This window comes from Bubalus kerabau, chromosome X (genome assembly GCF_029407905.1).
Source record: "Bubalus kerabau isolate K-KA32 ecotype Philippines breed swamp buffalo chromosome X, PCC_UOA_SB_1v2, whole genome shotgun sequence".
Classification (NCBI taxonomy): Eukaryota; Metazoa; Chordata; class Mammalia; order Artiodactyla; family Bovidae; genus Bubalus; species Bubalus kerabau.
In genome coordinates, this window is record NC_073647.1 from 128,803,976 (window position 1) to 128,830,918 (window position 26,943).

A 26,943-nucleotide genomic window follows, 5' to 3' on the forward strand; every position below is an offset into this window, starting at 1 on the left:
TCCCTCCCTCTTATCACTTTTATTGCTATCATATTCTTAGCTGTTTCTCACTCTTATCTTGCTTTCTAAATGGATGTACATCTCATTTATAATCATTTGGTTTTTAATACCTGAGTTGCTCCCCACTGGCTCAGGTTTCAAATTTTACTTTCCTTGAAATTTCTCTGGTGCCTAATGCAATACCGTTCACACAGAGTATTCAGCAAATGGTGTTGACTGCCTGCTGTCTTTTAAAAGCACATCTGGAAAGATACTGAAGGCACCTGGCATTATTGCGCTGACTTCTTAGTAACCTGGCTAACCCAGATGGCCTAAAGACCTCAGCTGCCTTTACCCAGAGGAAAGTACTGTGTTAATGTTGCTACTTTTCAGTCGCTAAGTCATGTCTGTTTCCTTGCAACCCCATGAACTGCAGCCTGCCAGGCTCCTCCATCCTCCAGTATCTCCCGGAGTTTGCTCCAATTCATGTTCATTGAGTCAGTGATGCTATCTAACTATCTTATCCTCTGCTACCCCTTCTTCTTTTGCCTTCCATCTTTCCCAGCATCAGGGTCTTTTCCATTGAATTGGCTCTTCACATCAGGTGGCCAAAGTATCGGAGCTTCAGCTTCAGCCTCAATCCTCCCAGTGAATATTCAGAGTTGATTTCCTTTAGTACTGACTTGCGATTTGACCTCCTTGCAGTCCAAGGGACTCTTAAGGGTCTTCTCTAGCACCACAATTCGAAAGCATCGATTCTTTGGTGCTCAGCCTTCTTTATGGTCCAACTCTCACATCCGTACATGACTACTGGAAAAACCGTAGCTGTGGTAATAGAGTCCGCCAGTTCTGTTCGAAATTATCAGAAACTCCATGAGTCAGTCATGGCTCAACTTACATAGGCACCTGTCCTCCTGTATCAGCCTTATGAGGCTTGATTTCTTTCTTACTGTCTTAATCATCACAGTGAGATTCCTGGAGCTTGGTATAAGTCAGTTTGAAGGAGTTTTTCTCTTGAGTCATGTTACCAAATACTGGTCTTTGTGGGGTTGTACAGCCAGCAGCACTGGATATTAGATCTAGTGTTTATCTCCACAACTCAGTCACCTTGCCAGAGACTTTAGTATGAACTCTTGTCTTCCCAGATCAAATGTAAACCTGAGCTTCTAAATGACTTGGCAATCTATTGACAAATCCCACAGTCTGGCATTCTGTTCACCATGTGTGATGGTCTCAGAGCTCAGTGTTATCTGCCTGACAGCTCATATAATATTTACAGGTTGTTATTCGTGAGGAATTTTAGTTAGCCATAAAGATTTTCACAGCCATGCCAGACATTAGAGGTCTCATTCATCACTCTCGTGACCTTCCCCTCTGGAATGTAGCCCATCTGTCTCAGCTGTTGAAATCTTTATGGAAAACCTGCCTATCTTTGAAAGTTTAGTAAGTGATCTGAAAGTTTTCATTGAATCTTTACTTTTGATATATGGTATAGATATATAAAATACTATTCTTATTTTAATTTAATGTCCTGTAAAGTGTTACATTTAACTTGACCTTTCATTTAAATGACAGAAAACTTACTCTGGCTACAGGAGCTCTATGGATCACATCAAAAGAAAATAGAAATCATACAGAAAGCAACTGTGGTGGGGGAAAATGATCTATACATACACATCTCTACATACACATACATTTGCTATTAATAACTACATGAAAACTGAAACCCTGTATTATAATCTTGATTATGACCTTAGGAAGTGAAAAAAGTAGAAATAAGTTTTTCATGTAATTAATTATTATAAGGGCTTCCCTTGTGACTCAGCTGGTAAAGAATCTACCTGCAATCCGACCTGGGTCCAATCCCTGGGTTGGGAACATCCCCTGGAGAAGGGAATGGCTACCCACTCCAGTATTCTGGCCTGGAGAATTATTATAAAGGAGACCAGAAACAAATTCCATAAATAAATGAATCAAACAGGCTGGTTTATAGGACAGAAGAGAGGCGTGACTAACCTTCAGATGATCCCCCGCTGCATTCACATTATTCTCCTGTCATACACCATTTCTCAAACACGTAGTTAGGACCTAATACTGCTACTTCCCCTCTGACTACCTGCTCCATCAACTTGTCTGATCTGGTTCAGTCTTCAGCACTCCTGTAAAATTGCTCTGTCGAGATCAACAGTGATCTTGTGAGCCATACATATTTCTCTTGTATACCCTTAGTCCATTGGGATCCACTGTAACTCATACTTCACCATCTGGCTATCCTTTTTGTGTTTCATCCTACTTCACTCTAGTTTCTACATTATCTTTTTTGGCAGCTTTTCTATTGCCACTACCATTTTGGTGCATTCCACAGGATACAATTCCTTTAACAGCCTTCTCTCCTTAAAAGAGTCCAGCCATGAGTCTTTTCTGGTGGTCCAGTGGTTAAGACTCTGAACTCCCATTGCAGGGGCCCTGGATTCCATCCCTGGTCAGGGAACTATAGCCCACATGCCACAACTAAGACCTAGTGTAGCCAAATAAATATAAATAAATTTTTTTTTAAAGAGTTCAGCCATTTTTATAGCTTCGGCTACTGTATAGTACTTACAGTCTTAATCTTTCACTTGAGTTTCAGTGAAAAGACCCATCTTCCAAGTATTTTCATCTAAACACATAATTCATCTGAAATTCACCTTCCAGTTTATTTTTCCTGTCCGTGAAACTCCTAATTGCCTACTAAATACATCTTAGAAGTATAGAGTCATCTATGATTTCTTGCTTTCACTGGACACCAAAGTCACTTATGAACTACCTCTCAAACTCCACTCTCCTACCTCTATATAACCTCTTGTGTATATAGTACCTCAGAACAATCTTATCTTTTCATCATCCAAATCCTCTGATTATAAAACAGTCTATGACCTGCTATTTCCCATTGTATCATATGTCAACTAATCTGTTCAACACTCACACTGATGAATAGTGGACAAATGGTCTACCTAAGAATGAAGATTCTGTTGGGAAGATGGTGTTGGTCTAGGCAGACAAAGATGAAGAAAAAAGTTACAGAAGCCTAGGCAGTTAGATAATGTTCAAAGATTTTTCTCTCTGGCCCACTTTATACTATATGAAGCACATTCATAGTAGTTAAAACTGGATCTGAAGGTGAAAGACAAATGCTGCCCAGTTGAGACAAAGAGATTGATCCCAGGACTACTACTATTCAGACAATATCCCATAACTATGTGATAGCAACATGATTTGTATGGTGATTAACATTTTGCAAAACAATTTCATATTGATTTTCTCATTTTATCCTGATAACATTTCACTAAGGGAGATATCATTATTCCCATTTTGCATATAAGAAAAATAAGGCTCAGGGAGAGAACAAAACTTGCTTAAGATCATGCAGTGATGATGGTGTCAGGACTCAAATCCAGCCCTTCTGAATCTGTGTTCTGGACACCCTTAGCGATCCAGATACCCCTCTAGACTCTGAGCCGGGATTTGAGGTAGAATGCCCGTGTGCTGAATGCCTTTTTGATCTCAAAAAGTTTATTATCTATCACGGAAAGAGGAGATGGGAAAGGCATGTTCTCAAATAGTCCATTGAATTACACAATATATCTAACATGCCTTGAGAATTGTACCAATGGAGTGCCATTGACCTGTTGTGGACTGTAGATTTTCTCTTTCCACCTTGACCAGTAAAGAAAGACTCCTGTTGGCAAGAACATAATTTATATAAAGTGCCTTTAAAATGTTCATATCCTAGAATCAAGTAAATATACTTCTAGGAATTTTACTTAAGAAAATTAACAAAGATGTGTGCAAAGATTTATCTACAGAGATGTTCATTGCAGCCTTATTTATACCAGTGAAAAACTAGAAACAACCTAAATTGTCCCGAAGTGGAAACTTCTAAAATACAGTTTAGTACTTCTACTAATGAAATACTGTTCAGTCGTTTAAAATGATGTGAGCAACCACAGATGGTTTGGGTAGGTGAAAGTGGCTAGTTAGAAGCAGGTTTGGCTGCATGTAGCAGAAAACTCAAATAACAGTGACTTACACAAAGTAGGAGTCTCTAAGTTTCTCACATAGAAATTCAGAGATAAACTGAAATGATAGCTACATATTGGTCAAGAACTAGATTTCTCTATGATACAAATGAACGTGTTTACAAAACAGAAATAGATTCACAGACTTAGAGAACAATCTTACGGTTGCCAGGAGTAAGTATGGGAGGAGGGGATAGTTAGGAAGTTTAGGATGGACACGTACGTACTGCTATATTTAAAACGGATAACCAACAAGAAGCTGCTATATGATACAGGGAACTCTGTTCCATATTATCTGGCCTGAATGGGAGGGGAGTTTGGGGGAGAATGGTTACATGTATATGTATGGCTGAGTCCCTTTGCTGTCTGCCTGAAACTATCACAATATTGTTAATTGGCAATACTCCAATATAAAATAAAAGTTTAAAATTTTTAATTAAAAAGTCAAAGAATAAAAGACTTTAAGAAAATAAAGTTGAAAAAACAGATTTCTCATATACTTTTAAAACTTTGTTTTTTATTGGAATATAATTGCTTTCTAATGTGTTAGTTTCTGCTGTACCACACAGTGAGTCAGCTATATGTATACATATATCCTCATCTTCTTGAGCCTCCCTTTTTCTCAGCCATTCTTAGTGCATAACTCTTGTAGCCTAAGTTGTGAGGGTCCTGCCCATATCCCCTCTGGCATTCACCATAGCCAGGCTCACCAAAACTAGACTTCAAACTACACATACCTGTGACTCTGCCTTTAAGGGCATCTCTGGCCATCAGCACCTGCTCATCAGCACAAGGGGCATACCGGAAGTGCCAGAGAGTTAAAGACTTCACCACGCTCCAGGAATAGCCCTCAAGCAATAAATAAATATTTATTTATTAAATTTACCATTCCCTTGCCCTTCAGGTGTGCAGGGGATAACTCTTAAGTGTGTCCTACACTGAAGCCCCAGCTGAACTGAGCCCCAGCTGCCCAAAGCAGTAAAGCATTCTTGATCAGCTTTCTTCCCTTTCCTGACTCACTTCCGGCTCTTCTCCCAGTGCTTCCCTCCATCAGGACTCTTAACTCCTCACACTCAGACCCTTGTGCCTGTCTGTTTCTGGGGAGCTGCAACCAAGACGGCTTCTGTTCTCCTGGCTACTATAGCTCCAAACATCATCACATCCAAGGCAGGAAGAAGGCAGGTGGGAAAAGGGCAAAGCTGCCTTTCAGTTCAGTCAGTCTTTGAAAGAACTTTCCCGGGAGCCTCACCTGAATACCCTCAGCTAACATTCTCAGGACCTTGGGAACATTGCTGCACCCAACAGTTACAAATGCTGTTACCAAAGAGACTTGGTGGCAATCCAGGATACACTTGTTACTAGCTGTGTGACCCTTTACTAGCTGAGTTAGTTTACTGACTGTTTCTGAGCTTTATGTGTAACAATGGAATTGTTGCTTTATGTGTAACAATGGAATAGCATGACCATGGTGGGCATTTGGAAGGATTACATTAAGAAACATACAATGCGTGGTACAGAGTAGACATGCAATAGCTGTGTTTTCTCCATTTCCTGAATCATCTGACTTTGAGTAATACACCAAAATTACCATCTAATACTTACTGATTTATGACCTCAGACATGTCTTACCATGTGATCTTAACTGTGTGATCATCTGCAAAATAAAAATAATAATACCCACCTCACAAGTCACTCTGACTATATCAAATGAGCTATTTGAAGTCACATTTCAGGCACAGAGAGGGGTTTTCCTTTCTCCCCCAACCCCTCCCATCACTTCCTCTAGATCAAGAATTTTCAACAAAGTGATATTGCCCCCAAGAGGGCAAAAATTGGTTTTGGGGAGATGTAAAACTCATTATCTTTATATGTGAAGCACAGATACATACAATGCAGAAACTGATACAGATATAGTATATCTGTGGAATAGGGTGATTAGGAGCAAAAAATAGACTGAAAAAAATAGACTTCAGTACATGGAAGTTCAGTAAAGAGAAATAAAGGTGTTTTTCTGTGTTGATCTTCTTAGAAAGAAAAGATACCTTGAACTGGGGACAGAGAGTGGGGAAAGGTTGAGAAATGTTGCTCTAGAGTTGATCTTGATAGACTGAGTCCATAGAACCCATCCCTGGAATCCGCATGCTTCTGAGCTGGCCTATCTTCCCCACTGCATTTTTCATAACCCCCACAGATGAGGTTTCTCTTTTGTCCCCAGTGAATTGGTGGGTTTTATTTATTTTTATAAACCGTCCCCACTTTCTTTTGACCCAAGTTATGTCATTAAACTCCAAAACCACCAAATATAAGAAAGGTAGAAAGATTACTAAATGTAGGAGGGTCTGAATTCCAGAGAATGCACTTTTGGCACAGGTTAAATAATACTAGCTTTGTTTCTAGTTTTCTGGTTAGGCCCCTGTGTTGATTAAAATATGGCTTAACACCAGGGTGCTTCCCCTTGGCCCATTCTGTTCATCATGCATTAGAAAATGGTAGAAATGAGAACTTCCCCGAAACAGTGGAGCCTGTGTTGGTGATTTTCAAAAACACCTCGGGCACAATATTGAATCCTGTCACCTCAAGGGAGGAAAGACATTTGAAGGTAGAACCGTTACCCTTTCTTGCTGTTGATATCATACTGCTTCTGTAACAAAGGGGAAATGCAGAGGTTGGTTTTGGAATAAATAAACTCATGTGTAGTTTGCTATTTAAATTCAGTAGACAATACCACACGGTGCTGCTGCCGTACGATAATGGATGGTGTTTACCCTTGAGAATCTGAATCACAAAGCTGCACTGGAATTACATGTAGCAGTTATAGAAACATCTGTATAAGAAAATATCAAAGGACAGCAGAGTGTCATAAAAACTATTTGCCAGTAAATCTGCGTGTGATGGGCTAGTAAAAGTGGACACGTTAGGCATAAGAGATGTGTCTGCCGATCATGTAGGCTAGCTTTGTGAGGGATGACAAGCTTCCACTGGTACCTTGAGATAAGAAACAGCTGTTGTTGGCATTGGCATTCCTGCGAGAAGTGAAATGATAATTCTGAAACACTCTTGCGAGAGTTACCATACATGTGACCAACTTTGGAATATATGCAAGACCAGAATCCAGCAGCCCCGAGCTTTTGCTCAACAACATTTTAGCAATTTCCTGAGGAGGAGTACTGATTCCAATCACATAGAACCATTGTCCGATTGTGTGGTACTTCTAAAGCAAGTAGTTGCCGTGTGTGTGTATGTGGTAGGGATAGAGGGCAGGGGCAAGATGGAGGAAGGCTGTTATTTTTCTTTTTTATTGCATCAAGGACATTTTTTGGTATAAAATTTCTGACTTTCAAACGATGACTGCAAAGCAGTTGCTTAGGTGCATCTATGAATTGTGAGTCAAAGAGGAAAAAACATCTTTCAACACAAAAGCTTCACTGAATCTCACCATCAGATCTGTTTAATAGCTACACAGAAAGGCAACGAGCTTTTATTTTAGAAGGTAAAAAATTCACCATTTTCATATATAATTTCTATACTCTCTATAAAAATTAATAAAAACTCCAATTACAAGAGCTTAAAATTTCATATTGATCTGGAACTTACCTTTTTGTAGAATTTTTTTTTAATTATATCTGTTCAGCTTTTTAGTTCAAGTATATTCTTAACTACTACTCTGGCATTTTCTGGGGAATTTTCTTTTCCTTTTAATGTTTAACTGTACAAAGTCCACTATAGATGCCTGGTGTGGGTCTGGCCATTCACTCAGCAGGCATTCCACTTTTCCTCTGTTTCCTGCTAGATTTTCTGCTTGAAGGTTGTTCCATTCAGGCCGAGCACCCCTACCCAGCCAGCACCCCACCCAGCAACCAGTAGAACAGACTCTTCTGCTATCAGAGGACATTCTCGGCAGCCTCTAGATCAGACTTTCTGGATGAGATGGTTGGATGGCATCACCGACTCGATAGACATGAGTTTGACCAAGGTCCAGGAGATGGTGAAGGACAGGGAAGCCTGGCGTGCTGCAGTCCATGGGGTTGCAAAGAGTTGGACATGACTGAGCGACTGAACAACAAAAGAATAATAGGGAACTGGAGAAGGATGATCAGAGAAATGGTGCAGCTCAGCCCATAGCAATCTTTATGAAAAGAAGAACCATTCCTTCTCTACTTAGCCATCCATAGCCTTGGCAATACAGTCAATGCAAACTCAACCAAGTACTCCCTGGAGTTCTCTTCTACCTTCTGATTTTATGCTATGGTTTTAAGAAGTAGGCACCCCGAGAAACCAGGAGCCATGATTTCTGGCTCTCCACCATGTTTCATGCTAGAGAAGGCTTGGGTTTTTAAGTTCCCATAAGAGCAGACTGCCCAGTCTGCTCAGGGAGTTCAGCCTAAATCCTCAGATAAGGTCTTATTACTCTCTGTACTAATCTGGTCAAGAAAACTGTGTCCTAGAGAAGAATAATGGACAAGAGGAGAGTTGGGCAGACAATGACAAAGGTAAAAGAGAGAAAAATAGAAAAAGAAAGGGAGAGTTTGAAGGCAGGGACTACTTCCAAAAAACAGATAAATGTCTTTTTCCTCCATATTAAAAATCTGTCCACCAAAATGAAAAGGCATAATTAGCAGCTAAATACAGATTCATGTCTTATATCTGTTAAATGACATATTGCCAAGGTACAAAGCAGCATGTCTGGTTGAAGGTTGGGTGGTTTGAGCCCTCTATTACTCTATATAAAACAAAGAGTCTATAGTTTCATTACCCTTAAATTGTCTGGCAGTGGGCAAAGTTTTATTAGAAGCTGTTCTTTCATATTATGCAGTGTAGTTAGGGATATATTAGCTTTGACGTTTTCTTACATCTCAATACACTGTGGACTGAATTTACTGTGAGACTAATTTAGAAGGGAGATTTTCATAGGAGGAAGTAATGGTCAACATCAGCTGTGCTTCAACTTATAAGCAGGATGACAATTCAGGGGAAAAATGGACATACACGTAAAATTACTGGTTGTTAATAAGAATGCTTCTTATATTTATATGCTTGATGCAATTCTGTGTCTCAAAACTGGAGTTTCTTAAAACTCTGTTCAGGAGGAAGATTTTATTATTAAGGAAATGGTATAATGTCTCCTAACATGATCATTTTCTCTTAAAGAAGCCAAAAAACCCCATCATATTAAACCACACATAAAAGGTTGTTCAACTTTGGAAAAGAAAAAAAAAACACAGCACTACAAGTTAAGCATTTAAAACACTGTTTAAAAGTGATTTATTTGAGTGATATACAATCAAGTTGTTATGAAACGAATTCCCAGTATGTGAAATTTAATTTCACCTGTAGGATCCATCACTCATCATCAAAGTTTTATTACACTCTAGTATCAGGTGCCATTCTCTCACTTGAGGTTATCTTTTCTAATCAGATCATGCTGGTCACCTGACATTTTTGAGGCACCAATTAAAACATGTCATCAGTAAATGAAATTGAATTCTGTTCAAACCAAATAAAGAGGAAAACTAGCATATCAGAGTGATAAGTGAAGTACTTTAGTGTCAATAACTTAGAATATAAATATATCATAGAGGGATGTTTCAGCTGCTAAACTAATAAAACCCGGTCAATCGAATAGTAAAAGATACTGCAAAACAGCAACAGGAAGTGTTATAAGAACAGCGCCCAATGGAGACACATAAGAGAAAACCTGTACACATTCAGTTTCTTATCTGCTCTATAGGTATAGCAGTGGAACGTTTTTTGTGTTTTTTTCCTTTGCATTTATCTTTGTGCCTGAATGAGTTCAATTTCACTTATATCAGGACAGAAACTTCAGAACAGCACGTTAATCCATCCTGTCTTCATGGGCAACTGAACAAACAGACCAATATCAGTGTAAAATTGTAATTCTGGAGATTAATGCTGTCTTTCTTGTTTGCCTTGAACTTGACCTCTTTGCCTTTCTTTCCCCCCTTTTTTTTAGCTTCTGTCCAGGGTCCCTGGGAGAGAGCCATCTCACCAAACAAAGTGCCCTACTATATCAAGTAAGTTGAAAACATTAAGTTCTCAAAGAGGCATGTATTTTGGCTAATATGTATATTCACAGATGAATTTATTTTTAAAACTCAATGTTAGCCTGGCCTACAATACCTAGTTCTTTCTTCCCCAAAGAAGCTTGGATAATTAACTCATGCTACAGTGACCACTGAAAACTTGCTGATGCCACAGGGAGGTACCTTTCGGAAAAGTCCAGTTAATGCAACATACATGTTATGGTTTGTGATTGGAGGTGGTGTGGATTTCGTGCAATAGAATAGAAACTGCCTCTAATATTATGGAGAGTGGCAGTGAATACTTACAAGAACCATTTTCTTTATCCAGGGATTTTTCCCACATTTCTTCTTTAGACAAAGATGGAAGGTGTCTACAGCTATCTGTCCACAGACTGTTTTAGGTGAATAAATACTTGATGTACCCAAAGGCAGGCAGTAATAGTTCTGGATTTGTGGAGCTGAGGTGTTCATTCTCAACACATAGCACTTGGCATTTTTCACATAACAACAACAAAAATGATACTGTTTTCAGGGGCCATTTATGTCAGTCAAAGGCATACAGGTTCTTAGAAGCACCTTCTGCAAGATGCTGTATGAAATACAAATTATGATACATTGGGTTGCCATGAAAGAGAGAGGAGAGAGAGTATTGAGTTATTATGGTACCTTAACAGTTACTCATCAATTGTGTAATTGAGTCCAGCTTAAATTTAAGTTTCAGTCAGCTACCTCAACAACAATTTAAATAAATCAGATTCACGAAATAGTCTGCAATACCAACTTAAGTCTTTGAACTTGCTTCCACTATCAGTCTGACTAAAAATATGAAATGTTTTTCCATCTTTTCAGCCTGCCATCTTTTATCAAGTCTGTTTTTATTCTTCCACTGCCCATCAATCCTTCATAATTCAGTTCGCAAGCAATAAGGGCAGTCCTAGATCTTCATTACTACAGTTCTCAAGAAATTGGATTTCATGCCTCAATTTTGTTAACTCAGAAGAATGGGATTGAGGGGATGTTTTTGGCTCTTCAAGGAGAGCTATATTCTTTAGGAAAGGTGGTCTTACAAAATTTTTCCAGATAGGGTTTCTCTCACTTTAAAAGTTCTACTTCAGTGTGTTTTAATCCTACTTTTTAATTTTCCAATTTCAAATTTTATTTTATTTTTGTTGTGTATAATTATTTAGTCACTTAAAGCACATGGTTTAACACCTATTTAAAATCACCCATTCTCTTAAATAATGTACTGATTTGTAGACATGAACTGTATTGCTTTACATGCACTATATATTTTGTGGAGCCATTTTATTCAAATTCCTCCCAGTCTTCTCCTACATCAGTGTCTTCATCATCACAGATTTCCATTTCTGACTAAGACCTGCTCCTTTTTCAATCCATTTCTAAAACTCTCACTTTATCCAATTCCTTTATGAGCTAAAATAAAAACTCCTTTTGTGACTCAGATGTTAGGATCACCTGAGAGTCTGAGACATCTTTAAGCCATCATTCTCCAAACTGTTACCTGTTTGGGGTTCATTAAGTGTCTTGTGGGATTCCTAGAGTACCCCCTCATCCCACTGTCCTTTCCCAAAATATGTATCTTCTCCCTGATGTTACATCTCCTTTGAAAGATTCCAGCACAGTGCTGTGAAACAGTGGAAATGAATTCGGTCCAAAAAAAATGAAAAGAAAACGAATCCAGAAAAGCTATAATTCCTCCCTGTACCTTAGACTCTTACTGCTCCTCGATAGGATCAGAGAACAGCCACTCTCTATTTTTCTTCCTGTTTGTCCAGAGCTCCTTCCCCAACTTTAAGATTATGGTGGCGATTTGGGGAGGGGCACAGATCTGGGAATAAGAAAACTTGACTTCTGGTCCCGAATCTGTGATTAGTTGATTGTATGGCCTAGGGCAAGTCACTTCACCTGCCCAAAGCTTGGTTTCTCATTTCTCAAATGAAGAGTTGGACTAGATGACATACATCTAAGCTCCTTTGTAATTCTAGGAATCAAAGTGTGTGACTGGTTCCATGGTCTTGTCCAAATTCAAAATCTTTAAGATCTCAGCCTTCTTTTTCAAGAAGTTTAATCTTTATTTTTTAAAAAACATTATTTATCTTCATTATTAACAGAATATAAATTCTCAGTTTTAAAAATAACACAGAAATTCTATTTTTCCACTGTGAATTAGCTTCACATATGCCCTCTCAGTCCACTCCAGTTTCTCCAGGTACCATAGGAGCTTTGGTCTTGGTGTTTAATTTAGCACTATTATTCTTCCTAGTTTAATGGTAAGAAATATAGAACAATAGGCAGGAAAATGAGCAGAGAGGTGAGTATGGAGACCTTAAAAGCCTCTGAAGTGATCAGTCCCTCAGAATTAAGAATTACCTAATTTCTCAAAGATGTCCCTGAAACTTTATAGAGATCAATTCTCTGTACAATTATAATCTCCTTGAAATTAGAGATTGTGCAGTTTCTCAAATATACTCTTAAAATGTTAAGCCATAATATAGGGACAACACATGTTCAGAACATTGCCCATAAACAGATTATTGATGTCCTTTGCGATTTATTATTGCACATTACTACTCTCTAAAATATTATGCTTATACCAAATGACTTTGTACAAGATCCAGTGTACCTCATGCCCTGGCAGATGCCATTCATAGTTTGAGATGCCTTATTGATCTACAAATAACAATAATGATAGTGTTTGTAATGACATCATTTCAACCAGCTCCCATTTGTCCTCATCTTATTTGTCCTGACTTCCATGCAAGAGTTTTTAACCACATATGTCCAGCAGCAGAAACAAGTGTTTCCTCTGGATATTTTTTGAATGCTACATAATAGTTCCTTTTCAATGCTGAAATAAACTGATCATCTACATAACAAGAAGTTTCTATACCAGTAGCACAGTTCCAGTTAGTTGCTGAGTTGGCCACTCATCCTTGAGGTTGTAACAATATCTTCTGCTCTAGATAGCCAATCAACTAATGTTTACGCCTGCATCCTAACACTGGCTTTTCATATGATGCTAAGAACCTTGATTTTGAAACTTCAAACTACACGTTTGTCTAGTTTATTAGTCCACAGCATACATCATTGTTACAGTCTTCATTTTCCCTTCCCCTTGGGGCTCTTCTTCTCCTGCCAGCCTCTCTTTCAGGTTATTTGATTACAGCTTTCACTGCCACTGAAAAAATAATCACCAACAATGTTCAACCTGTTACAACTGCCTTTTCCACTCTCTGCCATTTTGTAGTTTTTTGGCCTATTGTCAAACTCATGAAAATTTCAATATAATAGCCTTTAACCAGCTGCTGCATTCTGTTAGAATTTCTTTCACCTTTTTATGTTGCACACTCCCATATGGGTAAACCACGCAGAGCCAAGAGCTGGGACTCTCTCTTGCTTTCTTAATGAGTTTGAAAATTATTTTTCTGTGTTCTGGACTGTCAGAAGAATTTAGGAATCCCAAACTTGCATGTAACATGTTTTTGCATAGATGACATAATAAGAGCATAAGAAATTGCACACTGGGTCAGACCCACAGGACAACTAGCCCAGAAGTCTGACCCACATGCAAACAATAGCTGTGTTGTCGATTAACCTAGTAATTTTCATTTCAAAAATATCAGGATGTGTCATGACCATTTCTTACAATGCACTGTGCAATCTATTGGCATTGAGTATATCCAGTGGTTTCTTAAACTTTTCCCCTCCTCCCCTTCAGTCCTGTCTTAGAAATAAGTTCTATAAACTTACTGATTTCTCTATAAATAAATAAAGATGTACTTCAGTTTCTCTTTAATCTACATCCCTTAACCTCAAGGGGCGGCCCCAATTAAGTGCTATGAAATTCAGTAGTTTAAAAATAAAATAAAATTAAAAAAAAAAGAAATTCACTGAATACAATTCTATTTACTCAAGAGTCGACTTTAATCTCACATCCCCTCACTACCTCCTTTTCATTTTCATCTTCCCAGTCTGAGAGTCTAATCCTTTTTAGGTTTTCAGTCTGCCCTTGAATGAAAGATAAGCATTTCCTTTGATCATCTTAGTTGTTTTTCCCTGGATCTTCTCCAGCTCTGTTATATCTTCCTTGGGGTGTCGTGAGTGGAATGGCCCAAATATTGGTTATTAAATTTGTTAGCATCGTCTCTAGTCTCTGTTCACTCATGAAGAAAGTAAATGCTATTCACAGTCTCGCATTGATGCACACATGGAGAAACCAATTGAGGTCATACCCATTCTACATATATTGCTTTTAGCAGAAGGTTGGTTTGTGGCTACTTATGTGTAATACCAGATCAAGTGTTTGACCTTTTATTTCTGCCAGCTGTCTCTTAGGAAGGATTTGATTTTTAGACAAGCTGGTCCTTTCCTCCTGCAAAGACGCTGTGGTTGCTAAATATCGGGAGGCATTCAGTAATGAAGCTTGGGAGAAACCTGCTGACTCAGTCACCAGCAGTACATGCCATCATTATAAATATGTCTGAAGCACTTCACAAAAGCATGAAAAGTGGGGTTCTGGGGAACATTCTTACTGTTCAGCTCTTTTTAACACACAATGTTCAAGAAACAACTCAGGTCAAAGCCGTGTCTGTCTTTTCCTGCTAGTTATTTTGGATGTTGTCTACATTTCTGTGGATGTCTAATAACCTTGATCTCTCCTCTCCATTCTCAATCCCAGGCATGTTTCTCCAGCCACCTGTTACATCTGAGTTGCTCATCACATTCTGTTGGTTTCTGCTTAGCAAAATACGATATAAAACCTCCCTGGTTGAAGCTGACAGTCACTTCAGTCAGCATTTCTTACTGCTATTGCTGTGTCACTGCCAAATTGGCTGACTGGAGTTCTCACTCTCCTGTATTCCTATGGCTACCATCCCTGTGGTTCTACTAGAACAAGCATTTGATTCTCGGCATGAAATTTTGGCCATCAGCCTGCACTTACCTTTTGCTGTTTGTGTCCTCTTGTATCCGGTTGATCTTTTCGCAGTTACACTGATGAATCTTGCTCTGAGTACCCGTGCTCCCTAACTCCAGTAGCATCTGAGTTTTGACACCACCTCCCTCCGTACCATATTGCCTCAATTTCAATTTTCTGGGCAGTTTATCAGATTCCAACTACCTCCCATGTTTAAAGCATATCTTGCCCTCATTATTGCTCCAGCTCCCTATTATATGTGCCAGGAGTTGTTCTGCTTCAAGTTTGGGCTGAGTTTATTTGTTCCTCTGAATTATTGACTTCTATTTCACTACATAATGTTTATTTAGAGAGGGAGCAATAGTTAGCTATGTATCAGCTGTAACAGCAGTCAAGATGCTAAATATCTGTTGGTTAGAATGTGGTGGAAACAGTTCTGATGAGACGGGTTCTTTAGGTCTTTATTGAATTTGTTGCAATATTGCTTGTGTTTTATGTTATGGTTTTTTGGTTGTGTCCTGTGGGATCTTAGCTCCCCAACCAGAGATCAAACCTGCACCCCTTTTGTTGAATGGCAAAGTTTTAACCACCGGACTGTCAGGGAAGTCCAGAGGTGGGCTCTTATTATTAAAAAAAACACTGGGTTATGATATCCAGCTAAGCAAACATTCCCCCATGTCTCATTCATGATACCTTACCATTCTAGGAATGCTTCTAATCTTCAGATGTTCAGTTTGAATGTTGGTTGGGATTGGCAGAGGTGTCCTTAGTTTTTCTCAGAATCTAGTTTGTGCTGTTTCTGGTCAACTCCTTCACATGTATATTTTTCTTCAAAATACACCTTTTAGCAGCTGACAAGACACTATGAAATGGGAGAAATAGTAATAGACCAGGTATCAGATGACTTGAAGTCTGATTTCAACTTTGCTATTAACTAACTATTTGACCAAAGGTGAATCACTTATCTTCTCTGAGTCTCAGTTTCTCTATCTGTCACTGAAGAGGCTGCATCACATGGTATCATAGGTCATGTCCAGTCCTGACATTCCCTGATTTTATGAATGTTGACTTTGAAAGAGAAATTATTTATAATAGTTTCCAGAGGAGTGAAAATGAATCTTCATATCGCCCTTGAGGTTTCTTATTGCACTATCAATCTTACCAGGATAGGAAGGACAAATACTGTGAAACTTTTTCCTTAACTGTTTAGCACCATTGATAATAAGAAGCGGATGTAATAGAGAATCAGCTGTCAGTCTTTGAGGATACTGGTGAGTATTTCTGGGTAATTAAATTTGTGGAATTGCTGCCAGAAGCCTGGTGCTCTGACTTTTCAAAAGGCTTTGTACACTGAGATAACCCAGAGGTCAGTCTTCTCTGCTGTGCTTTCTCCTCCGCAGTTTGATGCTTCCAGAGGTCATATTAGCTGAGTCTCATTAAGCTCTGCAACCACAATGAAGGAATGGTCAGTAATGCGTACTTGATGATACAATCTTGAAAACAGGTCAGCTTAAGATGGTAACTGAAAGAGAGTGCAGGAGATGCCACAGTGTCATATAGGGTGCTGATTCTGGCCTTTGCTTTTGTACATCTTGTTGGTAGCTGTAGATGTTACTATCTTCTGTCTCATAAGGCTCACAAAAAAATCTCACATCTTTCCTTACAGTTTCATAAGCTGATACATAAAACCTCAACTGAGATAATAGAGTTTATGAGGATAGGTGCTGTGTGTCTTTTTCTAGCATAGTACCTCACAGATAGCATGCACTCAGTAGATATTAGAATGAATGAATAAACAAATGCATACAAGAAGTTTCACATGCTTTCCAGTTGCCTGGCCCCTTTTACTTTCAAAAAATCTTCAGGTGTCTATGTGTCCATTTAGGTCTACCACCCAAATGTGTCTCTCGTGTCCTTTAGTTTTCTTGTTGTTGTTGTTTAGTCACTCAGTCATGTCCAAGTCTTTGTGACTTCATGAGCTGTAGCCCACCAGGCTTTTCTCTGTCTGTGGAATTTCCATGGGTTGCCATTTCCTTTTCCAGGTTATCTCCCCGACCCCAGGATCCAACCCGAGTCTCCTTTATTAGCAGGCAGATTCTTTTTTTTTTTTTTTAATTTACTTAGTTTAATTGGAGGACAATTACTTTACAATATTGTGATGGCTTTTGCCATACATGAGTATGAATCAGCTGGCCACAGGTATACATATGTCCCCCCATCCTGAACCCCCCTCCCCCCTCCCTCCCCACCCCATCCCTCTGGGTTGTCACAGAGCACCAGTTTGGATGCTCAGCTTCATACATCAGACTTAGCAGGCAAATTCTTTACCACTTTGCCACCAGTTAATACTACAAAGTGTGCTGAGTCTTATATAGAATACAGTCCATGGAATTCTCCAGGCCAGAATACTGGAGTGGGTAGCCCTTCCCTTCTCCAGGGGATCTTCCTAACCCAGGGATTGAACCCAGGTCTCGTGCATTGGAGGCAGATTCTTTGTTAGCTGAGCCACCAGGGAAGCCCAAGAATACTGGAGTGGGTAGCCTATCCCTTCTCCAGCAGGTCTTCCCGACCCAGGAATCAAACTGGGGTCTCCTGCATTGCAGGCAGCTTCTTTACCAGCTGAGCCACCAGGGAAGCCCTATAGAGTTTCTCAGTCTCTTAAACCCGGTGCCTAGCAGATGGTCCTTAGCTGAGTGTCTGAATGGTACATACAAAATCCTGAGGTCTGGATTCTGCTCTGTCTTTAACACTGTGATTTGCAATATGACTTAGCCCACCTGATAACGCCTGAGATCATTCTGAGCTCTAGCTTTCTTTGTTTCAGTAGAACTGGGGTCTTTTTGTTTTTCTTAAATGCCACTCATGATCATTCTTCAGGTTTTGCAGTGTTCAATAGAGCTTTAAATTGATCCACCTCTGTGTTTCACTAAGCATTTACTTTGGATTTACTTTTGGGGTTGGGATATAGTAGCCACTGAGTCTGAAGAGAATGATAGCGATGTTTTTATTTTACAGAAAAAATCCTATAACATTCTGTGCTGTATGTAATGCTTAAAGGTGGCAACATATGCACAATATATGCTGCAGCTAAAGTACAGTGTTGTGTACAGGTCAAAAAATCTGATATATTTCCCAGGTATTGTATTCCCCCTCACCTCATTCATGGCACCTTGGGGAATGTGAGAGTGTTCATGAAATATATTTAGGTCTCTTTCCCCAAAAAAGAGGAATAAGTTATTTCAGCTGTTGCTTCATTTTCTTTTTCTAGCTTTGTGAAACACATTCATTCTTCCATAGTTGTGTGGTAGAAAAGACCATGGGCTGTGGCCTCAAATAAACCTGCATTGGAAACCCAGCTTTATCATAATCTGACTCTGTGACTAGTTAACCTCACACCCATTCTCCCTTCTGACATGTAGGGAATATGAATGAACTTCTCCAAAATGGAACTGAAGTCTCACTGACATCTAATAGATACCGAGCGCTGGTTTTTTAAGAAAATCTTACAGCTATGTCCAGTGTTAGCTATGTGTTTAGAATATTTTCTAGCACACAGATATCCTTGATCAAATTAGTTTATTTTCGTTCTTGGCATTCCCATATAATTTGGGGTATCTGTACATTCCCAAACATTCCTGAGCCTCTCCTAGGCTCCTCTAATTGCTTCTTATCCTATCCCCCTGGGAAGCCACATCCTGTTGGCCTTTACAAAGGTCAGCAGCAGCCCAGACAGCATTTGAAAATAACTGAATAACCCTGAACCGCCTCTCCCCTTTGGATAATTTCCTTACAGCATTAGTCCTTTGAACATTGACCTGGTTGCACAAAATGTCCCTTTCTCAGCGGGAAAACTCCAAATCCTATTCAGTCTTCCCCTCCCTCATTCCAGAGGACAGGGAGGAGGGCAGAGGGTAGGGAGAAGGAATGAGAATACTTCCTTCTGAAACGTTGTCAACACACACACACACACATAATTTCTTTTGAAAAATAAAATGAGTGCATTGTATGCATCAGTGCTGTCACCTTGCAATATTTTCACATCCTTGCACAAGAAAAGAAAAAAAAAAAAAACTTCTCTGTTTTCAGCAGCCTGTAAAGTTCCTAAGAACAGGTCCTCTATGAGGCCCCTGTCCACATTCAATGATCACGTCTCCTGTTATACCATGAACTGCTAAGTGGATGAAGCAGACAAGCTTTCCTGCTCCCCCTGAAACTTTCAGTCGCTTTTTCTGTTTTTCTTTCTCAGTGTATCCACATCTGTCTTGGTCCCCAAAGCTGTTGCAAGTCAAATAGTCAATGCAGAGAATCATTTTTAACTTGCTTCTTTGCTATTTTGGGAATTTTTTTGTTGTGGTTTTGTTTCCTTTCGGTGTGTTCACTTTTTCTCGGTCTTTTGCTTTCTACTAAGGGAGCATCTCATAGCTCTGGTCCATATGACCTCCGAGACAGGATGAAAAGCTTAATTGTAACATGTGCCTACTAAGTGCTAGAACTAGCTATTGTCTTCCCGTTTATGAGGTTAACAACCCCAGTTAGTATCTAATAAAGAAGAAATAGCTGAGACTCAGAGAGGCTGGTGGCTTTCTCAAGTCACAGTAATAAAGACCCGGCTCTGTGCCTTTCCCACCAACCCTGTGACCTCAGTTGGCTTTGCCCTGCCTCGTGTCCAAACTAGGACCCCCACAATCACTATCCTTACCCCCCACATGCACACTCTAGTGGATCAAAGTTGCTTGGAGTTCCTCACCTGGGTGGGAGTTAGTTGCCTCTCCCCCAACGGCAGGGGCCAACTTAGCCAGGATTCTTGAGGATGCAGATGGGGACCCATTTGGTAGGGGAAGTGTTGAGAGTTGGAAGAAAAAAATTAATAAAAGAGTAGAGAATGCAGATTTATAACAATAATGACTAATACATTTCATCGGTTGTCCCCAGCTCTTTCAACTTCCTAGTATTGTTGGTTGAAAACTGGCCCTTAGTGTAAGCAAGTGTGGCCAGTCCTCCACTGTAGGGCCGCCATCTTGAAAATCACCAACACTATTCTACTAGTTCTTCCCTGCATCGTATTTCTTCCCTTGCTAATCAACTTCTGCCACTGTGCTCTTGCCAAGACCTAAGTTTCTCTATGCTGCTTTTGGCAATAAAGGGCCACAAAAAATGAAACAAAAACCTGGCCAGCCATGATGTAAGCCTTTGCTTGCCTCTGTGGAAGCTGAGAAAGTGGAGGACGTCTGAGTCACTTCCTGGCACTTCCATCAGGGCTTTGCGGAGATGCGAGTATGCAAGACAAGTAACCTAATGTTATAGACACCACAGCATGTGTTGTTCCCCATACTCCCAATTCTAAGCCCTTTTGAAGGGTATCACAGGGTCAACTCAGATGGACTAGGTCAACTCTTTGGGAGGCTTTTTGACACTAGACCTTGTCCTTGAATTTGATACCATACCCTCCTTCTGATAACAGAGTCTCCTCTTTACCATAAATCCCAGGCCATGGTTCTAACCTTACAAGGCAAATAGCCTGTGGTTTTAAGTCCTGACTTCCCTAGACACTGAGCATTTGGTAGCTCCATGCATTACGTGTGGAAAAATCTCACCTTACTGTAGAATGATTTCTCTTCTTTTTTATTATTATAATTATATGGTGGCTAACAAGTATTTATTATGCTTTCTTTTGTAATGACATAAAGTCACCAAATGACTTTGGGCAATTCATATGTTTTTGAGAGTAAAGAATAACTTGTATTTCCTGAAGATTAAGAAAAATATCTGTCTGAATATATAGAGTCACCCCATACTAATCTATAAATGTGCGCTTTGTCAAATATAAGGCCAAGTTATTTCTCTTCACTCTAACTTATTTCAGTGCTACAAACTTTTCTGCCAAAAAAAAGCATCAAATAATAGGGAAGAATGAACCCTAAATGGAACAGGAGGGGCCAAGCATAAGTATAGCAAAAGCTCAAGGTATAAGTATCTTTGTGTGTGCTTAGTCACTTAGTTGTGTCCGACTCTTTGTGACCCCATGGACTGTAGCCCACCAGGCTCCTCTGTTCATGGGATTCTCCAGGCGAGAATACTGGAGTGGGTTGCCATTTCCTTCTCCAGGGGATCTTCCCAACCCAAGGATTGAACCCAGGTCTCCTGCACTGCAGACAGATTCTTAACCATCTCAGCTACCAGGGAAGCCTCAAGTATCTTTGTAGCTAAAACTAAAAGAAAAATTATGACCATTTTACATCTATACCTGTATGTCTGTGCATATTTTTATACATATATATGTATATGTACAGAGAGAGGGAAGAAGGGAGGTGGAAGGAAAGGGAGAGAAGGAGGTAGAGGAGAAAAGAGTATTAACAGCAGGCCTGTAACTCATTCCCTATGGGATGAGGGGAGTGAATGACCTCAACTCAACAGACCTCCTTGCTGCTGCTGCTGCTGCTGCTGCTAAGTCACTTCAGTCGTGTCCGACTCTGCGAGACCCCATAGACGGCAGCCCACCAGGCTCCCCCGTCCCTGGGATTCTCCAGGCAAGAACACTGAAGTGGGTTGCCATTTCCTTCTCCAATGCATGAGAGTGAAAAGTGAAAGTGAAGTCGCTCAGTCGTGTCCGACTCTAGCGACCCCATGGACTGCAGCCCTCCAGGCTCCCCTGTCCATGGGATTCTCCAGGCAAAAGTACTGGAGTGGGGTGCCATTGCCTTCTCCGACAGACCTCCTTATTAACACGCTAATGACTGCCCAGACCTTCTTGTTAATCTTGTTAATGGCCTTTAACCAGCAGAAAGATACCTGAAAGTCCCTATCTATAAAATGTTTTTAGCAGGATATACCTGGTCTATTTTACTTACTGTAAATAAACCTGGAATTTATAGCTTTATGAGTCATGACTGGAGGGAAAACAGGGCATGGTCACTGGAGCATTTCCCTATGTTTGTCATTAACAGATTACAAAATGGAAGCCTTTGAAGATGGAAATGGCTTCCTTTCAATATCACTATTTATGCATAAATGTTTTAAAAGCCTTTCTGTGAATATGAAACCAAAGCATATCATAATGTGAACGAACAGGGATATTTGGGTCATTGTATCTGATTATTTCAGGTTCCTCCAGGTGAAGAATGTTTTATCTGTGCCTGGTGTTTCCCTATAATCGTTTGAATCATTAGTAAAGATTGGTACTAGATAAAATCTGCACTTTATGTGAGTCCAGTTCTAAATTCAGCCCTTTATACTTACAGTGTGTACTTGTTTTAATTTAAAATTCTCTTTGCAATGAGAAAAAGGAAACAAAAAGAAAGAAAATAAATGGGTCCATGTGTTCTCCCTTATCATGTTGTCCCCAGTTCTAGGAAGTCAAATGTCTAAGAAAAGGTCGGGTTCAAGACTAGTGGGGGATATAACACTTATACGTTCTATATCAAAAAGTATGTATATGGCATTTATTTTTTTTAATTACCTTAGAATCATTCTTTGAGACAGCAAGGACCTCTGTAACTACCTTCAAGCCATAAGTCATCTTTCCTATCTTTCCTGTTTAACTCTTGAAATATTTTTGTTAATTTTCAGATCCCTCTTCTCCCCAGTTAAGCCGTAAACTCCTTGACAACACTTCTGCATTAGGTATCTTTGCATCATCCTTTAGCACCTTATTACCTCACACACAACTTGAAAATAAATATTTAATCATTTGTTTTATTTGATTTGGGGGATTAAACACATCCTTGAGCACTTACCTCTGATCCTCATAGGCATTCTTATAAAGGAAGACAGAAAACCAGATTAGAGGTGTTCCATATAATGTTTTTATTCCAGGTAATCTAACTGGAATTGCAGTTGATTAAATCATATTTGGGGAGCAATTTCAGCCATGAGTTCATTCATTTTCTGTGTTTCAGTTGTGTGAGAGCAGAGAGAAATACTTGATGGCATGGGATGCCTGGTTGAACTGTCGAGAAACTGAACATCTTTGAAAGTTGCTGTTTTAGAGGAAGCATTTTCAAGTGAATGTATTCCTTTAGAAGCTCCTTGCCAAAACTGTTATGAGGATATTTCAGGAAAATGCCTTCAAATTCTGTTTCTGTCAAAATACACAAGCTACCTCAGGTGCTAAGGTTGTTCGGTGAATGCACATAGCCTTATGTCTTAACAGTAAAAGATTTTGAAACAGGTTGGGATCAGATAGGTGGTAGAGTCTGAGAGAGACATTACAACAGAACCATAGTGGCATCCAATGGGAAAGAAAGACTTCAAGTGTGGAATTTAAATCTATTCAACCAGTCCTTTCCATTTGCTGGTAACTATTAGATGTCATTTTATTGTTGTTCTATTGTTATTGAACTATTGTTGAACTATTATTGAACTATTGTTGTTCAGTCACTAAGTCATGTCCAACTCTTTGCCACCCCATGGACTACAGCACTTCAGGCTTCCCTGTCTTTCACCATGTCCCAGAGTTTGCTCAAAGTCATGTCCATTGAGTCAGTGATGCCATCCAACCATCTCATCCTCTGTCATCCCCTTCTCCTCCTGCCCTCAATCTTTGCCAGCATCAGGGTCTTTTCCAGTGAGTCAGTTCTTCACATCAGGTGGCCAAAGTATTGGAGCTTCAGCATCAGTCCTTCCAATGAATATTCAGGACTGATTTCCTTTAGGATTGACTGGTTTGATTTCCTTGCAGTCCAAGAGACTCTCACGAGTCATTTATCAAGCATATAGAAAATAGATTAATTGCATAGGTGTCTAATTTTGATATATAAAAAAGATAGCCAGGTTTTCTTTTCAAATAGAGCTTTGTTTTCTTTTGTGGGGTTGGAGGGAGTTGCTGTTGTTTTGGTAGGGGGAAAAGTCATTGCATTATATCTTTTTAAATAGACTTTCTTGTCAAGAAACTTAGAGTTGTTTATCTAGCTCTTATTTCATATATGCAACCGCCAAGCCATTTCTGTTTTACTGTAAGCACTGCAGAGTAGCAAAAGTCATCCTTACTCTGCTCAGCCTCGTTCATCATCAACAAAATTGCCAATTATATCCCAAGTCCTTGAATGTATTGCTTGAGCAGAAGATACATAAGCTGAAAGGAAGCAGCTCAGTGTTGAGGTAGAAGTTCGATCTTTCCACACTGGCTGATAGATTCAAAGCGTACTAATCTTTTTTTGAGTTGTGAACTGGAAAAAATTAATATGGAAGGATGGAGAAAACATGTTCCAACTACAAAGTCATTTTTCCCGAGAAGTTATCTGACTGTAACTGTAACTATAACTCAGGATGTATCAGAGGGCTCAGATATGGAACATTTTTTAAAAAATTAAAGCCCGAAAATCCTGATAGCTAATAGAATGTAGAAAAATAGCACCGTCTGAAGGATCTGGAAGAGGCAGAGGCATACTGGATACTATCATCGGGCAATTTGGGTCACACCTTTACAATAGTTGCTGTGGCCCCCAATATATAGAATTAATTTCATAAAACACTGGGAAAAAAAGAAACTTAAAATATTTGAAAGTACTAACACGGAATAAGAACAGAGGAAAATAATCCCCCAGCAAATTGATATTGCTTTGGGGTAGCATGAATCCCAGACCAGCAACATTTTTATCCAAATAACGTCAAGTTATGTAGTGGACAAAAGCCTCTTATCACCAAGTTTTATAAACAGCAAAATGAAGAAAAGTAGACTTAGGTTTATTGGATATACTTCTAAAAGACAGTAACTTTATTCAGAGTTTTATGCTTGATTATACCAACTTCTACTGAGTTGATTCATAGTACTCTGTCAACTAAAGATTCTGTTTTTGCTTCTCCTTACCTAAATATATGTATTCCAAAATAAAAATGGAGGCACAGGAAATGATTACAAATATTATTAGTAGTGTGCACTGTAAGAAACAGATTATTGTTGTACAGGTTAATAATTCATCTAAGGAAATCTCTGCTGCTAAGTCGCTTCAGGAAATGGCAACCCACTCCAGTGTTCTTGCCTGGAGAATCCCAGGGACAGGGGAGCCTGGTGGGCTGCCGTCTATGGGGTCGCACAGAGTCGGACATGACTGAAGTGACTTAGCAGCAGCAGCAGCAGATGACTGACTGGCTGAACTCTATCCTATTCTTTGCTCTGATTGGCTGAGTCCGAGTCTTTGTGCTGATCAGCTGAGTCCTAGCCTGTACCTTTCTCTGATTGGCTGAACTCTAGCATACATTTTTCCCTGATTGGCTGAGTCCAGTCTTGTATTTTTCTCTGATTGGCTAACTCCCATCCAGTAGTTTGCTCTGATTGTCTGACTACTGGCCTGTACATTGCTCTGACTGGCTGACTTCTAGCCAATACCTTGTTCTGATTGGCTGAGTTCTAGCCAATGCCTTGATCTGATTGGCTAAACGCTAGGCTATATTTTGCTCTGATTGGCTGACTTCTAACCTGTTCTTTTCTCTTATTGGTTGAGTCCAAGCCTGTACTTTGCCCTAATTGGCTGAATCATAGCCTGTACATTTATTTATCTGATTGGCTAAACTCTAACCTGTACTTTGCTGTGATTGGCTGACTCCTAGCCTGTTCCTTGCTCTGACTGGCTGAGTTCAAGCCTTTACTTTACCCTTAGTGGCTTAGTCCTATCCTGTATTTTTCTCTGATTGGCTAACTCCCACCAGGTAGTTTGCTCTGATTGGCTGTCTCCTAGCCAGTTCCTTATACTGTTTACTTTGCCCTTAGTAGCTGAGTCCTATCCTGTATTTTTCTCTGATTGGCTAACTCCCATCAGATAGATTGCTCTGATTGGCTGTCTCCTAGCCAGTTACTTATACTGATTGGCTGAACTCTATCCTATACATTTCTCTGATTGGCTGACTGCTAACTTGTCCTTAGCTCTGATTGGCTGAGCTCAAACCTGTACTTTCCCATGAATGGCTGAGTCCTAACCTGAGCATTTCTCTAACTGGCTGAACTCTAGCCAGTCTTTTGCCCTGACTGGCTGACTCCTAACCTGTTCTTTACTCTTATTGGCTGAGTCCAAGCCTGTACTTCGCCCTGATTGGCTGATTCCTAGCCTGTACATTTATCTGATTTGCTAACCCCCATCAGGTAGTTTGCTCTGATTGGCTGTCTCCTAGCCAGTTCCTTATACTGATTAGCTGAACTCTAGCCTATACATTTCTCTGATTGGCTGACCCCTAACCTGTCCTTGACTCTGATTGGCCTAGCTGGAGCCTCTACTTTGCCATGACTAGCTGAGTCCTAACCTGAACATTTCTCTAACTGACTGAACCCTAGCCAGTCTTTTGCCCTGACTGGCTGACTCCTAACCTGTTCTTTACTCTTATTGGCTGAATGTGAGCCTGTACTTTGCCTTGATTGGCTGAGTCCTAGCCTGTACATTTCTCTGATTGGCTAAACTCTAGCCTGTACTTTGCTTTGATTGGCTGACTCCTAGCCACTACGTTGTTCTGATTGGCTGGTCTAACCAACACTTTGCTTTGATTGGCTGATTCCTAACCTGTCCTTGGCTCTGATTGGCCTAGCCGGAGTCTGTACTTTCCCATGATTCAGTTTAATTCAGTTCAGTCGCTCAGTCGTGTCCGACTCTTTGCAACCCCATGAATCGCAGCACACCAGGCTTCCCTGTCCATCACCAATTCCCGGAGTTCACTCAGACTCACGTCCATCGAGTAGTGATGCCATCCAGCCATCTCATCCTCTGTCGTCCCCTTCTCCTCCTGCCCCCAATCCCTCCCAGCATCAGAGTCTTTTCCAATGAGTCAACTCTTCGCATGAGGTGGCCAAATACTGGAGTTTCAGCTTCAGCATCATTCCCTCCAAAGAAATCCCAGGGCTGATCACGTTCAGAATGGACTGATTGAATCTCCTTGCAGTCCAAGGGACTCTCAAGAGTCTTCTCCAACACCACAGTTCAAAAGCATCAATTCTTTGGCACTCAGC

At 40.0% G+C, this 26,943-nt stretch overlaps 1 protein-coding gene across 6 annotated transcripts in view; it reads left to right on the forward strand.

Moving 5' to 3' along the window:
- The window catches only part of DMD (dystrophin), a 2,389,494-nt gene that overhangs the window by 2,149,639 nt on the left and 212,912 nt on the right, over nucleotides 1-26,943 (forward strand). For all 6 annotated transcript variants that reach the window (XM_055564496.1, XM_055564495.1, XM_055564498.1 and 3 more), the window contains one exon: nucleotides 10,009-10,069. In XM_055564496.1, coding sequence (XP_055420471.1) covers nucleotides 10,009-10,069 — 61 coding nt within the window. The remainder of the gene's footprint in view (nucleotides 1-10,008; nucleotides 10,070-26,943) is intronic.